This window comes from Eretmochelys imbricata, chromosome 1, assembly GCF_965152235.1.
Source record: "Eretmochelys imbricata isolate rEreImb1 chromosome 1, rEreImb1.hap1, whole genome shotgun sequence".
In the NCBI taxonomy this organism is placed as follows: domain Eukaryota; kingdom Metazoa; phylum Chordata; order Testudines; family Cheloniidae; genus Eretmochelys; species Eretmochelys imbricata.
Genome location: NC_135572.1, coordinates 32750907 through 32770383, shown reverse-complemented (window position 1 = coordinate 32770383; position 19477 = coordinate 32750907). Strand labels below are relative to the sequence as shown.

Genomic DNA, 19477 nt, shown 5'->3' with positions numbered 1-19477 from the left:
TTTAATTTTTTAAAACCGAAGAAAAATAAAAGTAAAATAGCAACCTTTAAGAAGCATCTAAGGTTAAACTAAACAGCCATATGTTCTTTTCCTCCCTTATAATAACCTTGCACCATCTACTTGCAGTATTCCTTGCTCTGCTTCATCAGAACTCAGTTGGATCTATGTGGACAAACCCTTAGGAGCATTAGGGGTCCTATTTAAGTCAATACACAGACCCTATTGCCGGAGGAGGTCTCAGACTGTAAACTCTTCAAGGTAGCGATGGTGCCTTAAAAGCCCACAACATGTCATGTGCTGTAAAAGTAATAAATGATAATTATATGAAATTAATAAATATAAAGCAAATTTTGGATATTTGTAGAGGCAAACACCACAGTTTGTTGATATGACAAATGAACCATGTTCAAAGTAAAACTAAGATCAATAGGTGTCTTGAAAACCACTAAATTCTGATAATCACCAAATCAAGAATTCAATATATATACTGTCTCACATATTCAAACATTCCCTGTATCATCTAATAGCTTGCTTGAATGATTTTGTTTTTCATTTAAGTTAATATTCCAAAGGATATTGTTTGTTACAAGGTCCAGGAAAAAAAATCCCAAACAACAAAATTGCTTTTCATCTCTTGAGAAGTGAAAAATATTATTTTACTGTACTCAGCTGCAGACAATCATAATTAATTATTTTTTATCTGCATATGTTATTTGATTAATTAAGATTGCTAACAGAGATGAGTCAGAACCAAAAACATAGATATGAACACCCCACGTCTTCTCCAGTTGCTAACAGACCTCAGTGTTACTGGACTCTGAGAACATATTAACTACCATAAAGGATCAGTATCCACTCTCCAGCAGTGGTGAGAAGCAGGAAGGGGCATGAACCCCACAGTAAGGTTAGGTTTATTATGCAGGTTCTGGGTGGTGTCGGTGGTCTGCAATATACAAGTCAGACTAGGTGATCTGGTGGTCCTTTTTGCCTTAAACTCTATTACTCTATGAGTACGCAAACGTGGAATAATCTGACCCCAAAATAAATCTTATCCTGGCCTCTTAGAGATTGGCTTAAACCCTGAAGCACAAGATTTAAGATTCCTTCAGAAAATGTTCTCATAATTATGACACATCTGAATATTCTTGATATCCACATAAATATCATTCTGAATCTCAAATTCTTGGTTTCAACAACTTTCTGTGGCAATACATCCCACAGTTTAATTACATGTTGTGTGCAAAGGCATTTCCTTCTACTGGTTTTGAATTTCCCACCTTTTAATTTCATTGAATGTAAAAAGAAGTAACCTATGTTATAGCCAGTCTTGTGCCAAGATTTTCTATCAGTATGTATGTAATCATAAGCATATATTGGCTTCTTTTGGCCCTTCAGATGGCAATAATGAACCCATGCTTGAACTGATGCTAGCAACTCTGATCAAAGTTAATGGGAAAGTCAGGGAATACCTGGTACCAAGTGGATTTGGGGGTTAAACTGATGAACTCTAGGTTGTTTTGAATTTCAGTGCAAATAGTAATAAACTGCATAGTCTTCTCTTCCCTCTGAAATATTTCTCTCTGAAATAAGTTATATTACAAAATATTTGTGATAATGAAATACATGGAAACTGTATCATTTAAATGAAACTTTAGAAAACAAGCTATGGTAATCCCGTAGTATCACGTATTAAATTATCTGGGCATTTGACATTGTAAGGTATATAATTTTGCCTTGAATCCTAATGTGTAAAAATATATATGTAGATATTGCGCAATATCTTATTGCAAAGGAAAAATAAACGAGTTAACTGGACACTTCAGAGAATTCAGAGCCAACACAATAGGTGACTGGAGTCCTTCAGTAGCACATGGAGAAACTTCAAGTTACACCCAGAATGATGAAAGCAAGAGCACAAGAGGAACGTTAAAAGGACTTTAAAAGGTCTGGAAAATGTTGTAGCTGTGAGTCTCGCCTCACCAGGTGTGGTATATTACAACCACAAACCAGCTAGTATCACTGGACTTTACAGTCCCTCTGATATTCCCTTCAACAAAATAATACTTGTATGAATTATGACAAAATAATTACAGTCAGGACTTTTCCATAGTTCAGTCCCACCACTTCACTGCGAAGCTGTAATTATATCCATTAAACATATAGGCAGACTAAGGCATAGTCACTCCACACCAGATACTCCACATCCTCGGATTCCCTCCCCTGCCCTTATACTCACTGCCAAGCCCAGCCTTTGGACTCAGTGCTTCACATAGCATTTTCCCTTTGAACATTTTGCTGCTCAAAAACTCGTTCTCTCTCTAACCATAAACAGGGCTGGACTAAGGCAATTGTGGGGCCCTAGACACACCATAATACAAGGTCTCATGGGGCAGTGGTAGGGGTGGGCTCTGGTCTCCTTCTAGGGAGACAAGATGGCAGCAAGAGTGTACCTAAGTACTTACCCCAGCAGCTGGGCATGTATCTGCTTAAGTGGGCAGGACCCACTGCACTCTTCTCCTGCTATACACAGAGTCCCCTGCTGTGTTGGTGTTGATCTTGGAATTAACAATTGAGATGAATGGGGGTGAGTCCATCCCCTTCCCCAGCAATTGCTTTAATCTATTTGAAGACTCAGGCAGACATCATTTTTGAGTTTACCTTGCAATCATACTGACTAGAAACTTTTTATTTTTAATAAACGCACCAATTTTAATGTAATCACGTGACTCCAGAAGCTGGAGCTCTGGGCACAGTGTTATAGTGCCTAATCCCTAATCTTAAGCAACATTACAGGTCCTTTGTGATATCATTTTCTCTAAAGACTTCATATGTTTATGGAGAGAGTGAGTTTCCAACCACTGTATTATAATAATAATAATAATTAATAATAACATGCTTTTCATTACATGAAATTGGTAGAAATTTAGTTATGTCAATGTCACATGTTAAATTCTCAATACATTTTGTTGCCCAAGTTCTCTTATGGTTTCAATACCTTCTAAATCATTCATAGTCATGACAATGGCTCCTTAAACTTTCTGGAGTGTGTAGTCTCACACTGTCTCCAGGAGGACTGTTAAAAAGCATTTCCATTTCCAACATCAGGCACTTTTGAAAGGACATTAATAAGGGACAAAAGTTTTGGTGATGACAAATGGATGACAGTTAGCCCAAGACCTGAGTGCCATGCAGATGTTACTCATTTTGTGGAAATGCCATTAAATTTTATGCTCAGCTGTAACCATTTATAGTGTCAGCCAGATGCTTAGGTTAAAGATACTTTTCACCCAAGGGCTATATTATTGTTCAGGATTTCTGAAACTTTTTAAAAACATTTAAAATAGCCAATTTAGGGGAAAAAAGCAAGTCATATGCTCCTCTCTAAACTCTGCTCAGAAAGTGACTAGATATAAATGCAATATAGTTGCAGCTTTGTAGGGAAGCCTGCTTGGTGTGGAACATCCAGTTATGCAGTTACAGAATCAATAGAAACCCAGCATAAAGGATATTGGTGGATTATCTTCTGGGAAAGCAACTCCTCAGTTTAGTTAAAGAACTTTCTTTTATTTTACGGCAAAAGAGATTGTATTTTGGAAAACCTGTTATGAGGTTTTTTTTTTTAACTTCAGAAATTGTTCTATCCATCATCTAGTGAGGTTCTTTAGAGTTCCGACTGCTGTCTGATGTTAATATGGGATTTCTTGAAATGCCATTACCAATTACAGTGTCTTAGTAATTCTGTTAAGCATTGCCCTTTCTGTTGAATCCCTAGACAAAACCTGCTTTTCTGCTACGTAGTGAAAGGAAGCAGCACATTAATTTCTCATAGCCTGTACTTTACTAAAGGCTGATCTGCATAATTCTTATCTCCTGCATGGGTAAATCGAGGCTACTCATAACTTCTACCACTATCTCATTCTATTGCTCTTATTGTTAATAAAATGTACTAAAATAGCACCATTCATTTACATGGCCCTTTTCCTGATGACCTTGCAGCAAAGGCTGGACAAAACAAATAGAAACAAGACACAGGACAATGGTTCGGTAAGGGAAAAGTGTGGAGAACATGGTTGGAAATATTCTGAGGAAGAAGTGGACTTCCAGGAGGGATTTGAAGGAACAGATCTTTAGGGGTTAAAGAGAAAGGACAAGAAGCTGACTTAGAAGAGCAAGACTAGTAAAGGGAGACAGCATGAAAGAAGGTACCAGTAAGTAAAAAGTAACAGGAGCACCAACAGGACCAAGAAGAAGATGGAGGGCAATGAGAATAGAGATGTAGGTGAGATCAGAATCTGTTGAGTTTTGAAGGTGAGAATAAGGAGCTTGACAGGAGACAGATAGCTAATGATGGGATTTCAAAAGAGTAGTGATATGCTTCAGAGGATCCTGACAGGAAGAGGAATTTAGCTCCTGCATTTTGTTTAGACTAAGGGGAAAGGCAAAATCAGGAAGAGAAGAGCCAAGTGTACAGTAAATCCAGCTGAAGAATGACCAAGTCTTGTTGCACAGTGGGGTATTTGGGAATTGGGCTGTTTCAAACCTGCCAATGCCCCTGGTGGACCTGCAGTTTAAGCCTGGGAGGTAAAAAGGGTTGCTAGTGAGTTTACATGTGCTTCTGTCTCGTCAGCAGCAATTATTTCCAACTTTCTCTCCCCACACAGTGCTATTTCAAGATCAAGAGATGTTGAGCTAGTACGCAGTTGCCTAAGCTTTGGAACTGAAGACCCTCATTTATTAGGCAAAGGTGGTAACCTCCTCTGAGTTGAAGTTGCCACACAAAATGCTGTTTTATTATTTTGGTTTGGAAAATTGGTTTGGCTTGAAAATTTCCAGATTGATTCTGAAGACAAAGTAGAAATTTGGAGACAAAAAGCCACAAAACTGTTGTTTACAATTAGCCTGCTTTGTAATTTTAATGTTTGTCTAGTTTTTCCCTCTCCCTCCAGCTCAGAAATGGCTTGTCACTACTCCTTCAAACCTTCCATAAAGTAAAAGCTCCTTATTAAGTCATGGATCAGCTATATTTGAAGAAAACCCATGGTAATAAAGCAAAGTTAATTATTTTTGCTGTATATATTTCTGGATCTTTCTCTTATTTTAGTCAATGGGAGGCTTTTTGTGTCACTGAGTTCAGTGTGCGCTGGATTGGGCACTATGGATGCAATTCACCTGAATGCTGAGGATTAGAACAAAGTCACTAACTTCCAAATTAAACCCTTAGAGCAGGTGTTAATCAGTGCATATACCTTGTTCTGCTCCTTTTGCATGGGTGAACTTCATCATATATTTTTCAAGAAGCATGCCCTCTACTGTAAAGTGGCAGCTTAGACAAAACATAAGGATGTTTGTTTAGCTGATAGCTAACAAGGACCTTCCCTCCTTTACTGCATATGGAATAGGCTTGTGTTTTTAAAGCTAGATGTCCCAATTTTTTGTCTTGGTTGTACAAGTGTGAGCCATTTATTAAGGAGACACAGTAGTCTCTCTATGGTTAAAGTTGTAACCAGAGTCTCCTTCTAAAACAGATTTTGACTCATCTTGTAATTACCACATCATTTGCAAGATCCAAGACCTTAAAATCAAGAAAACGTATGATTAAGGACCTAATACATTTTAATGTGCCTATAGCATGCTCTAGACTTCTGAAACACTATGCTGGGGGTGTGGCCTATAGGCAACATTTTTTAAAATAAAATTAACTGTTTCTTTTTTCATTTTCCACAACTTACTGGGAAGGAATCCTTTGTGCTAGATGCTGGGTTGTCTTGGCCCCCTGTTCCTAAAATGTAGATATGTGCTGGAAGCAGGTGGGTTTAAAGGAGTTGGAAACAAAAGCATGTGGACAAGCCTTCTGGTCTAGTAGAGGTACATGGTAGTCTCTTAACAGGCAAGATCAAGCACCCTGGGAGAAGTTATGTTTTTTGAGTTTGTGGCAAGGTGGATCAAAAATCCAATTATTTGGGCCTGTGGTTTGGGTTTATAGGTGTCTTAATAGCCTTTACTATAGTTTCAATGTGAACTTACTAAACTAAAATTTCTGTTACATTCAATAGCTGTGGGTAATGGCCTTTAAACCCAAACACTTGTCTGTAAGTTTTACTGGCAATATAGTCAAGTTGACTAACAGCTCTTACATTATATACTCTCTAGGTCAGCAAGGTTCAGAGACAACACATACAATATTACTTCTACACCAACATATTATGGAAGTGGATTTCTTGCTTATATTGGTACTTTAATGTGTACTTTAACTTTAACGTGTACTTCTAAAGCCACATTTTGTAGTCACAAAGACTTTCATCCTTTATTGTATTTCATCCTTTTACTCTATTGCAGAGGTGGGCAAACTACAGCCCACGGGCCACATCCGGCCCCTGAGCTCCTGGCTGGGGAGGCTAGTCCCTGGCTCCTCCCCTGCTGTTCCCCCCTCCCCCGCAGCCTCAGCTCACTGCACCGTAGGCCCAATGCTCTGGGCGGCGGGGCTGTGAGCTCCAGGGGCAGCGCAGCTGAAGAGCCAGGCCTGACCCGGTGCTCTGTGCTACGTGGTGCACAGCTGGCTGCACCCGGGCGGTGCGGCTGCCCATCCTGGTGCAGCCGCGCCGCCAGCCACCGATGCTCCAGGCAGCGTGCTAAGGGGGCAGGGAGCGGGGGATGGGGGTTGGAAAGAGGGCAGAGGAGTTTGGGGGGCGGGGGTGTGGATAGGGGTTGGGGCGGTCAGAGGGTGGGGAATGAGGGGAGTTGAATGGGGGTAGGGGTCCCTGAGGGGCAGTCAGGAAGGAGGGGGGTTGGATGGGGTGGCAGGAGGCAGTCAGGGGTGGGGGTTCCGGGGATGGTCAGGGGACAGGGAGTGGGGGGTGGTGGAGGGGGCAGGAGTCTGGGGGGGCCATTGGGGTGAGAACCTGCGGGGGGGTCAGATAGGAGGCGGGGGCTGTGCCATGCCTGGCTGTTTGGGGAGGCACAGCCTCCCCTAACCGGCCCTCCATACAATTTCTGAAACCTGATGTGGCCTTCAGGCCAAAAAGTTTGCCCGCCCCTGCTCTATTGTATTTCTCTATACTCATTGTAAAGCTCTTTCAGCTTCCACATAGCCTTTTGATAATTTTACTTAGGGTAGGCATACAAGCTGTGTTGACCAGCTTTCTGTTTATGGCCATACAGAACACATTACTCACTGTGCTGAAAGCTGACTTTTTGTTTCTTACAAAGTATGGTTCCTGTCATGCCTGTATTACTAATAATTGTTTGGTCAAAAGTATTTGTAATGGATACATATATGCTAGCAAGTTTCCCATAGTGCGTACACAGTATATTTAAGTAACTCCAGGAGACTGTGGCCACAGATTTTTCTTTTCTGGGAAAGGCATGTGGTCCATTCACATCTGTAACAAGAACAACAAAAAATTATAAACACTCTGCATTATTCAAAGAGATAACAAAAATTCAGCAACTAATTTAAAACTATTCCCCGAAACTCTTAGTATCAAAGGCTACCTAAATCTCTGAGTTGAAATCATCAATATACCACTGGAGATAACAAGACCAAATGAATGCTGTGAATTCTCAGAAACCATAGTGCTGGAGTGACCCATTCATTCATGATGGTTTTCTTTGAAGTTGCTCCTAAAACAAAAATCTGAATTTCCAGAAGCACTGAAGATGTTAATCACCTACTGTGTCCCTATGGCTGCTCCACTGTAGGTGTATCCATGTCTCTGAGCCTCAGATTGGAGATTTTAGGCTTGCCTCAAGGCTACCTAGCGCTGCACGGGTGAACTGTCCTTAGTTTCTTCTCTACCACAGAGACCCTTATTAAAAGCTCCAAAGCAGAGGCAAAGAGGGTGGGTTATGGAGCACCCATAAGGACACACATCTCAAAGAACCACAGTTACTGCACAAGGTGAGTAACCTCTTCTTCTTCAAGTAGTGTCCCTATGGGCGCTCCACTATAGGTGACTCTACAGCAGGAGCCCTGATGGAGGGGTGGGGCTTTGGCATTGAGTCTAGCTAGTACTGATGAGAATACCGTGAATCCAAACATAGCATCTGATGCTGAGTTATAGGTGATAGCATAATGTCCCACAAAAGTATGATCAGCTGCCTAAGTTGCTGTTCTGCATATTTCTGTGATGGGAATGTTTTTGATGAAGGCTACAGAATTGGAAACAGATCTCATGGAATTGAACTCCAGATGGAGGTTGAAGATTGTGGGTACAATAATAATAGGTAATGCAGTTTGATATCTATCCAGAGCATCTTTGTTTAGAGACTGAGGATACGTTAGACCTCTCTGCAATTGAAAGCAATAGTTTAGAAGATTTTTCTGAAAATTTTTGTTCTACCCAAATAGAATGCCAAAGCTCTCCTGACATTGAGTGTAGGTAATATTGCTTTTCTCTGGTCATGATGTGGCCTTTGGAAGAAAGTAGGGAGGTGAATACGTTGGTTTATGTGGAAGGCAGAGGATACTTTCAGGAGGAATTTTGGGTGGTCTCTGTGAGACCTTATCCCTAAAAAAACATCGTGAAGGGTGGGTGTGCCATTAGAGCTACTATTTCTTAGCCGGAGCAGGACCTTTGATATGAGAGGAATCAGAGGAAAGGCGTAAATGAGACCTGTATTGCAGTGAACGAGGAAGGCATCTGGAGCAGTACTGGGAGCATATTTTGGTTTTGGTCATGGCAAATAAGTCTACTTTGGGGATTCCCCAATGCTGAAATACATTGTGGAGAACAACAGGCTCCACTTCACATTTGTGTTCCTGTTAGAATGTCCTGCTGAGGGTGTACGCTATGGTATTCTGCACACCTGGCAGGTAGACTGCTGACAAGATGCTGCTGCCATGCACCAGTTCCATAGTTTCACTGTCTCTGCGCAAAGGGATGGTGATCTCACTCCTACCTGGTGGTTTATGTAGAATATACACGCTATGTTGTCTGACGTGACTTTTATATGTTTGCTCTTGATCAATGATAGGAAATGTGAACAATCATTCCAGATGGCTCTGAGTTCCAATAGGTTGATATGTAGTGTTGATTCTAAGGGGGACCATTTGCCTTGAACCATGTGATTGTCTAGATGAGCTCCCCAGCACAGTAAGGATGTGTCTATTGTCAGTATCAATGTTGGAGGTGGTTGCATGAATGGGACCCCTGTGCAGATATCCTGCAGATCTTTCTGCCATTCAAGATGGTCTTTGACTGTCAGAGGTAGGTTGTTTTATCTGTCTCTGTTTGGTGTGTATACTGCTTTGAGTCATGCCTGAAGGCAATGCATGTGGAACCCTGCATGACTTAATTCAAAGGTGTTTGCTGTCAGGTTAGTGGAAGGCAATTTCTGGCCTGGGTCTTGGGGCTGATCTGAACAATGTCAATTAAAATGATTAGGGTGTTGAACCTATGTAGTGAGAGGAAGGCTTTGGTTTTCACTGCATCTAAATAGGCTCCTATGAATTTTAGATGTTGCACTGGAGTTAGAGTAGATTTTTGAGTGTTCAATTGTAGTCTCAACTGCATTAATATATCTATAGTCTTTTGTGTGGCTAATAGGACGTCATTGAAGATTTGTGCCTTGAGCTGGCAGTCATCTTGATATAGACATGTCATGATTCATAATTTGCAAAGAGGAACCACTGCCACAGGTAGAAAGCAAGAACACTCTGGATGTGGATGATAGACTGAATGGAAGCACCCTGTATTGAAAATGGTCTTGACCCAAAGTGAATCTCAGGAAACTCCTTTGAGATGGTTGAATCGCAATATGAAAATAAGCATCTTGTAGTCTAAGGGCCAAGAATCAGTCTCCCTAGTTCAGAGATGGAATTATTGGAGCTAATGTAACCATTTTAAATATTCGTGCCTTTAAGTATTTGTTGAGTGACCTCAGATTCAGAATGGGTCTCCATCCTCCATTCTCCCTCTGTGTTGATTCTATAGCACCAAGTCATGGTTCAAAAGCATAGAGATGTTCCATTCAGAGAATGAGAAAGAGGTGCTACTACATAGCAGAATAATAATGATTTGTCACATGTTTGTGCAGAAGTGGAAAAGATTCCAAATCTGGTGTGTCTCAAAACACGTTACCCCCACATCCTCTAGCCTCACACTAGTAACAGACTACAACCTAGATCTAAAACCAAGAATTATCTCTAAGTTCAGTAAATGTACATCTTGCAGCCATAAATGCCTTTCATCAGAAGATGAACAGCAACTCCGTATTCATTCATCCTACAACAAAAAGATTCCTCAAGGGCATGGGTAGGGCCCTACCAAATTCACGGCCATGAAAAACGCAACACGGGCCATGAAATCTAGTCTCCCCCGCAGTGAAATCTGGTCTTTTGTGTGCTTTTACCCTATACTATACAGATTTCACGGGGGAGACCAATGTTTCTCAAATTGGAAGTTGCAAGATTATTTTAGGGGGGGGGGGTCATAGTATTGCCACCCTTACTTCTGCACTGCCTTCAGAGCTAGGCAGCTGGAGAGCGGCAGACATTGGCTGAGGACCCAGTTCTGAAGGCAGTGTCCCGCCAGCAGCAGCGCAAAAGTAAGGGTGGCAATACCATACCGTGCCACCCTTACTTCTGCGGTGCTGCCTTCAGAGCTGGGTGGCCAGACAGTGGTGACTGCTGACCGAGGGCCCAGCTCTGCAGGCAGCAGCACAGAAATAAGGATGACAATACCATACCATGACATCCTTACTTCTGGGCTGCTGCTGGCAGTTGCTCTGTCTTCAGATCTGGGCTCCAGATCATCGCTGCCAGCACAAGCGCAGAAGTAAGGGTAGCAGTACCACAACCCCCCCCCACAATAACCTTGCGACCTTCCCACAGATCCTTTTTGGGTCAGGACCCCTACAAACACACGCCATAACATTTCAGATTTAAACAGCTGAAATCATGAAATTTGCCATTTTAAAAGTCCTATGACTGTGAAATTGACCAAAATAGACTGTGAATTTGGTAGGGCCCTAGGTATGGGACACCTTTTTCCACAAATCAGATGTTCTCATCCAACATGGAACCTTAACCTGGTCTCCAAGTGCCTTAGAAAGTCTTCTTTTGAACCCCTGGCCACATGCTTGCTTATGCATCTGTCTATGAAAATGGCGTTCTTAGTGGCCATCACCTTGGCTCAGAGAATCGGGGAAATAGGAGCTCTAATGGCACCCTTCACAACATTTTTTTTAGGGATGAGGTCACACAGAGACCACACCCAAAGTTCCTCCTGAAAGTGTCCTCTGCCTTCCATGTAAACCAACTTATTCACCTCCCTACCTTCTTCCCAAATCCACACCATGACCAGAGAGAAGCACTGAAATAATTGTTTTGTGTGACAAATTGATCAATGGAATGGGAAAGCAGGGTAAGAACAAGAATACTTTTGTTTTTATTTTTTGACATGAGCAAAGGAAATTCCAGGTCACTAAAATTAGTATTTTATACAATGCTACCTATGAACAAAGGTGTCTTAGTAATATGTCATTTTAGTATCTTTACAAACTACTAGTGGCCTTTTTCTTTGTTATATGATTGTACAGTTTGTAATCTAAGTCATAATGCTACAGAGTATTGCTTCTAATGTACTATTTAAGCTCCATAGAGACTGAAAGATTATACCTGTCATGCTTTGACAGCAAACTTGTTGGAACAATATAGAAGATACCACCTGACATGTTTGGAGAAAGAGACAGCAGGTTAAATTGAAGCTGGAGCATTTATATAGAGCAATCTGAAAAGAGGTTTGATCATTTGCAGCAGATGTGCTATGTGATGGATAGATTACTGATGTCTGTAATACAGCACATAATTCAGTGGTGTGCGATTGATTCCACTTATTAGCTTGGGTTTAACATACCATGATCCAAGTTTGCAAGAGAAATATGTGAGCTTTAATTTACAGATAGGGTTCAGGTGACAGAACATCTCTGGCAATGCAGGTTATGTGTTTCAAGTGGAGTTTGCTAATAACTCTTTGATTCCTTGTGTTGACAATAAAGAAATCATGACCCAAACTAACAACATCTAGAAGAAAACGAATAATTCAAAGAGACTGGTACCTTGCTGTATTTTCTCTGTGATTAAGAAAAGCTTTCATTAACTAGATCAATGTTAAAATGGAGATAATTCAGTGATGTTGATTTGAGCCTCTAGATTATGCTAGTGTACACACACATACATTCACAAATACATACAAAGCCTTTTATTTTGTGAGCTTACTTTGCTAAACCTCCTGTGGTGAGCTTGGAACATTATTATTGTGTAATACCATAATAACTATTAAAACTGACCTAAAACTGTACATGAGATTTTAATTGTAATTTTACTTTCAATATTCCCATATTGGGTATAAATATTTATAGGAAAATCCTTTTTCTCTTATTTCTAAACGCTTAAAAGTGAAGTCTCAATCCCTGCAACATTGTATTATAATATGCTCCGTATTGATAACTACTGTATACACTTTAATGCACTGATTCAGGAAAACTCCCTGAGTTGCCCTGAAGCTGCTACTGTAACCCTAGTCCCAATCAGCCCAAAGAAGAAGGGGAAAACAGAGTAATCCCCAGTCCTGGGGCTGCAAGCGGAGATCACCCAGAAATGTGTTCCATCCTATGCAGGAAATGTTTCACCCTTGTGCAGCCCCAACAAATCATACCCCTGCTGTTTACAGTGGAACTGCATTGTTTCCTCTACAAAAAATGGGAACAGAAGAATGTACAGAAACTATTATTTGTAGAAGAGGAGGCCTAATTTGGGCCTTATTCTAACAAGGTCAAAGACAAACTTCAATTAATTAGGAACTGGATTGTGGCTTTGGAAGGTCTTTTTGGTAAAACGGAGTTATGTTTAGTGCTGTAGCTGTTATAGTGTTCCAGAAACTTCCTCCCCCTCCTCAAAGCAAAATATTCTATTTACCTTTGCCAGATGTGGCTGGCAGGACCAATGCTGATCTGCAGTATTAAGACAACAAAAGTATTTGCTTTACAATGTCAGTTCTTTCCATGATAGAGCTAGCTGATGACTTAATGCTGGTTAGACTGAAGGTTGACGGAGGTAGCAGATCATGGAGATATTCACTGTAATAAGAAATGAATAAAGATTGTTTTGGAATTTCTATCACATAATGGAAACTTAAAAACACAACAAACCTTTGTGGAAGACAGTCTTTGAAAACAAATTAACTTACCAACCAGGCATTGTCTTGAGGGAACCTAACACATCGCTGGCTAGGAATCAGCAGAGACATCCGCAGAATGTAAACCTCCTGGTTGGTACGTGAGTATATAGTAACAACATTTGTGATCACATCATTAGTGTCAGAACATGACATGCATATTTATCCTGCATTAGAGCCTTCTGTTTTTGTAATCTCTTCTTTGTGAAAAATAAGTACAGAGACACGCAGTGGTGCCAATTATAGCTGGAAAACCAGCCAAGTTGAAAAATTCTTCTTTTTCAATCCCTTGCTGGTTGAAAATCACAGGAAGCTGAAGATGTATACAAATAAAATAAAGATCTGTAACGGAGAGGGCATTAGGCAAGGGAAAACTGTTCCTGGATCAGTACCAAGAATGGGGTATGATACGCATTGATTGATAAAAACCAAAAATAGTGTCTCCTCCTTGACTGGATGACTGAAACTTTACAAACACGGACAAGTACTTCCTCGGCATATCTTTTTTCTCTGTGAATACCCTTGTTTACATGACAAACAGCTACTCTGAAAACACTGCTGTGGAGAAACACCTGTTTGCACCACTTTTTCCAGAGAAGTGTGAACATGGTGAAAGTCAGAAACAGAATGCATGTTCACCATTCTTGTTTTGCACTATTCAGTCAGATCTAGAAGGAGTAGAGGATATTTTTATTACCCTCCACACACATGTAATTCCGCTGATTGATTTCTGCACCAGCACATTCGTGGTCTCTGTGGTCAAAATTTTGTCCTCAGATGAGTGCACAGAGCTTTGAAATATGACAGTGAGAGCCATGTGTATGTATCCAAGAGTAGAATTTGGCCTGATGACAGCAAGTTTACCACTAAAGATTTATTAGAATTCACAATCAAGTTTTGCCAAAATTTAGAACAAGCAATCAATAACTCAAGTCATGCATTTTGTAAACCTTTAAGAATTAAATCTAGGCACAAAATGGAATTTTGTATGTGGGAAGCAAAAGATTATAACTTGTATCTTTGTCACAGGTGTTCAACAGAAAGGGTTCTCTTGTGATGCAAAGGGACAGAGAACCCTCTAGGCCAATTTCTGAAAAGGGTATTTGATGCTTACACAAGTTAAGGAGCAGCATTACCTACAACCAAACAGTGTGGTGAGAAACTGTGCATAGTTCTTCATGTTACTCTGCCAAAGCACCTCTGGTTTTGTCTTCTTTCATTACAGTGGCTGAGCCCCATTTGAACACAGACACTTCAATTATGTCAAACTGTGCAGTAGTTTTCTGAGGACAAATATTCACTAGGATGAAACAACTAAACTGTTTTTCACTTGCAAATCATAATAGGATTTAAATGCTTTAAATTCTAAGCTGAAAGGTGAGTGCATTAATTCATAGGGCAAACACTGGCACTGTCAATAAAATGTTTATAGGTAATGACATCACCATTCTTTGCCATATTTAAAAAAAATAAAAATAAAACAGAAAGGAGAATAAATAACAACAAGGGACAGAACAGAAAGGTATTTGGGAGAAAGAGAGGCTATTATGGACTAAATAGAAAGTTGCCTTAGTATTACTTATGTGATATTTAATCAGATTTCTAAAGTACCCATCAAAGTCTTCAGCTTTAAGTGTCAAATGTTGAAACTATGTCGAGGGATAAGAGTCTTGCTTCTTGCCAGCCTTTTGGTGGAAAACTTTTAACAACATTTTTGAAGAGTATGTGAGGGAAACTCAAATTATGGTTTTGTCACTAACAAAGATGTCAATAAAAAAAGTGTATTTCATGCTAAATGAAATCCAGTGAACACCCAAAACGGTAGTACACTTTATTTGCAAAAGGCCCACAACCCTTTAAAAACCTGCACATATGGTAGGAAATTTTCAGAAGATTAGCTTCCTTATTTGCATCTGACAAATTGATGTGCATAAATTTGAGTACTTGCACCTTTCTTTACCTAATTATAGGTGCAAACCATGCAATTACAGGCAAAAGTATTTAGACTTGCCCTGCGCTGTTCATTCTGCAGGCACAAAAGAGCTAACCCAAGTTGTCTAACCATTTATTTTGTTAGCAAACTTCCTCCATTGTACAATGCAGTACATACTGAAGGCACTATATAAATAATGAAAAATAATGTAAGCCTTACTACTCATACTGTGTTCAAATGAATATGCTAGACAGAGATTGGTGCATATTATTCCATAGTGAACACAATATACAAAGGAACTATAAGTTTTCTATACAATACAATGTTCTGAGACACGGCACGTGCCTGAGAATGTGGTGGTACACGGCTGTCTTTGAAGAGTTACATCTGAGGTGTGATACCAACTGGGATTTGCAAAGACTTTGTGTTGTTCTTCTCCAACTGATGAGGGCAGGATAATGTACAGTTGTCCCTCTATTCCTTCATTATAAAGAGTCAAAATAATTTCCTTTGACTTACAGTCAACACATCTGATTAGTAGTAGCATAATGTAGTCCCCTTGCAAATAATCAACCAGTTATATCCTTGAATATCTAAAAAAGGAACTGTAAAGTGATTTTGATTCAACTTACTCTGTGTGTGAAAAGTATTACTGAGGAGATGGAGGGTACAGTAAGTGAAGACAATCTCACATATTCACAGTCAAAATAGCAATGATATGTCAAAAAAGATCAGACAAGCCTTACAGTATAACATCTAAACTACAGACCATAGCTATCCCTGAGAAGTTATACTACCTAGGGACTATATAGCAGTACTCTTTTGGCTTTCATTGACAAAACTGCACAGTGGTAGGGAATTTCCTAGACACATGACAAGCCTCCTCCACACCCCAAACTGGAAGTCTTCAGAGTAACCTTGCACCGCTGACCTCTTCTGCTGAATCAGTGTCCAGTGTTCTCAAGGACTCAACCAAGAGAAGCTTGCCATGACACTGCAACCTGGGACTATCAAGTTGCAAACCACTGAGTGCCACTGTAAACTGAGCGATGTAGAGAAAAACGCTGGGGAGGGGCACAGGGACTGAATTACAATAATTTTTAACAGTATAAAAGAAAACAAATATTTAGATTCTCTTAAATATTTTGGATTAATTTTTGAAAAATGCTGAAGAAGAAACAACGAGTGACAACTACATGGAATCTGCTTTAAATATTTACCGCAAGGCCAAAAACAAAGAAAAAAATCACCCAGCCCTTGGCAAAAGCAATGCTGACACTGTAGAATCTGCTCTGTGCTATTTGCATAAGTATTACAACTATCTAATAGGAAATTCACTTCTTGAACAAACTAACCAAATCACATAATTTAATGAAAGCAGAACTTTACATCAGTACAAAAACAGACACACAATGTAAACCAGTTGTAAAACAGATACAAACATAATTCTGATTTTATCCTCTTATTTGCCAGCCTCAGAGACAAGGATAATGGAACATAGTAAGTATGGCATATTTGAAACTGAATCATGTTTTAATTTCATGTCATAGTTTTAATTTCATCACAAAGTTAGGGACACATGAATCCAATTCCTTCTAATACCTCAGATAATGCTTTTATTACTCTCACATACAGACCTCCTATTCTGAGAAACATTTTCTATAGCAAACTACAGTAAATTCACATATGTAAAATGAACCCCACTGGGGGAGAAATAATTAGCTTACCATAGGAGGTTATGGAGCAGGGGTCAGATCTGTGTAATTTAGAAGCAAGACTGTGGGATTCTAGGTACTAGTAGGTTGAGCAATTTTTGAAACTTTCAAATGGTGAAATGACGTTCACGGAAGTTAGGTTAATAGAAGCCCTGTAGTCCTTGAGTTCATGCAAACATTTAACAGCCCCTCCCATCAAATAAGTAAAGAACCTCACACTCTGCCAGAAACACCATTTCTTCTCCACAGAGCATATTTTCTCCATGCAAATGACAGATAGAAAAAAAAAAATCAAGCCTGAACAAGTGGTGGAATAAGCTAAAAGGATTTTACTTTTTTAAAATCTTCTCTAGTCGTCTTATATTTTTTATTTGGGGTTTCCTACATGCTAATAAAATATCCCACAGTGTATTATATTTTAAAATTTAGCATACCATATAACAAGCATGGCCAGCGTGACGCCTGCTGCCTAAATGAGACATAAGGAGTTCTACAGTGCAGACTCCCACATTCTAATGCAAATGTGGGGGACACATGAGACTACAGGTGCCATCATGCATTGATCAAGATGGAACTTCGTATGGTGTTCTTGATGTCCCTTCCAGCCCTCCATTTCTAAGACTGTATGATCTGAAGTCAGCAAGGAAGACATATTGCAAATGAAGTGACTAAGCTCTGCTTCACTTTGTGTTAGTTGGAGGCCCCGCTGATCCTGCAAAGCCCTGAGCATTTTTTCTTGAGTGGTGTTCAGAACTCTAAATTCTCACTTGTGTCAATGGGAACTAGGGGCACTCAGCACCTCTCATGTGGTGCTCAGCAGCTTGCAGGGTTGAACCCTAATTGCATCTGCCAGCTCCTAGCAAGTTGCCAATGTGATCTCTGTAAGGCAAAGTTTCACTCATATATTCAAAAATATTAAGATTTTGGATTTCTTTCCAATAATTGCTCATACCTTTCATTATACTACAAACAGAGCAGTCCCCCCAGGTTAGGAACTGAGCTAATATTTCCTGACCATTAAACCTGAGCGAACGGCTTCAATTTTAGATAACATTTATAATAACAAATGAAAAAAAATCATTTACCTCACACAGAATTGAATTATTTTTCAAAAAATTCAATATGCTTTTTAAGCTATTACATCTTTTAAGAACTGAGGGTCCATTTACCAATTGCCATTGTCAGTCACGCCTGTTTTGCAGACTGGTCTACCACACAGCTTTTTCAAAGACAAAAACATTAAGCAAAAATGACATCAGTATTGTAAAATCTAAGTATAATGTACAGCACTGATATGCTCAAACTCCATGCATTTAAATTCAGTTGTATGATCATTTATGTTGATCATGTCTTCAGACTTAACATAAAGAAAAGGAGGACTTGTGGCACCTTAGAGACTAACCAATTTATTTGAGCATAAGTTTTTGTGAGCTACAGCTCACTTCATCGGATGCATAGAGCCTTAGAGTGGCTCATGCCAAGCCACTGGCCAGGTGGCCTGGACATGAGGAGGGAGCGGGACCTTGTCAGATGCTCATCTGATGCTCCTGGAAGTATGCATCCGATGAAGTGAGCTGTAGCTCACGAAAGCTTATGCTCAAATAAATTGGTTAGTCTCTAAGGTGCCACAAGTCCTCCTTTTCTTTTTGCGAATACAGACTAACACGGCTGTTACTCTGAAACCTGAGACTTAATATACTCACCCCTAACAAGAAGTTCTGCCTCATCTGACACACTGTCTGCTGTGGTCTGTATCCTGCAGCCATATCTCCCAGCATGCATCAGAAGGATGTTCCTGATCATTAAATCTGCAGAGGATGCTTGCTGAAAGAGGGATGAAGTACAAGTTTAAAATGTTTCAGATCTGCCCCATTCAAGGTGGTTTATAGGCACTTTGCATATTGTGGCAAAGTCCCCTTTGCAGGTTTTGCAGTTTATATTAAAATAATTTTCAGAATACTAACTCCCTGTTTTAAGGAATGCAGGGGGAAGTGCTTTTAATAAAATTATCAACAGAGATTAAAGGGCAGGATTTTTTATTTGAAATATACTTAGTAAATAACTAAAGAAAAACCTTTACATTGCTTAAGAAATAATTACCCACGCATGCTTGCATGCAGAGAGAAATGCTTTCCAAATGGACAATAAATAGCAAATTTATTAACTAAACCAAAACTCTCTGGCCTGAGCAATGGCATTAATTGCAGTTGCTGGCTGTTTTGGAAGGAGACCAAGTTAGCTGGAAAAGTTTAGTGATGATTAATATTTAGGTCAGTAGGGGAAAATTAACAAAATCTTGAATAAGACAATGCAAGAGATTCCCTGTCTCCCACCCCGCCCCTTTAGAATTTGTATGTACTTCCAGCTGAAATGTGCACTCCTCTGATGTCAGTAAATAAAGAACATGGAGTAGTGGGAGTCCCAGCTTTTGCTCATTAGGGTTGAGGTCAACAGTGATCAGTGTGCTCACTAACTGTGACTGGAAAAGGGCAAGAAGATGCCGGTACAACTGCCCTTTGAAGTATAAATAGCTGTGTCTGAGAATTGCAATGTTATTTAATAAATTCAAGTGATTGTTCTAGGCTTCTGGATGCACCAGACCACAGCCACACCCAAAGTCTGTTGAAGTAGATAGGAGCTGTTCCATTGGCTTC

At 39.9% G+C, this 19477-nt stretch overlaps 1 protein-coding gene across 1 annotated transcript in view; it reads right to left on the bottom strand.

The window, feature by feature from the left end:
* The window catches only part of CNTN5 (contactin 5), a 544075-nt gene that overhangs the window by 62675 nt on the left and 461923 nt on the right, over positions 1-19477 (bottom strand). The window contains exon 14 of the mRNA XM_077805582.1: positions 18527-18647. Coding sequence (XP_077661708.1) covers positions 18527-18647 — 121 coding nt within the window. The remainder of the gene's footprint in view (positions 1-18526; positions 18648-19477) is intronic.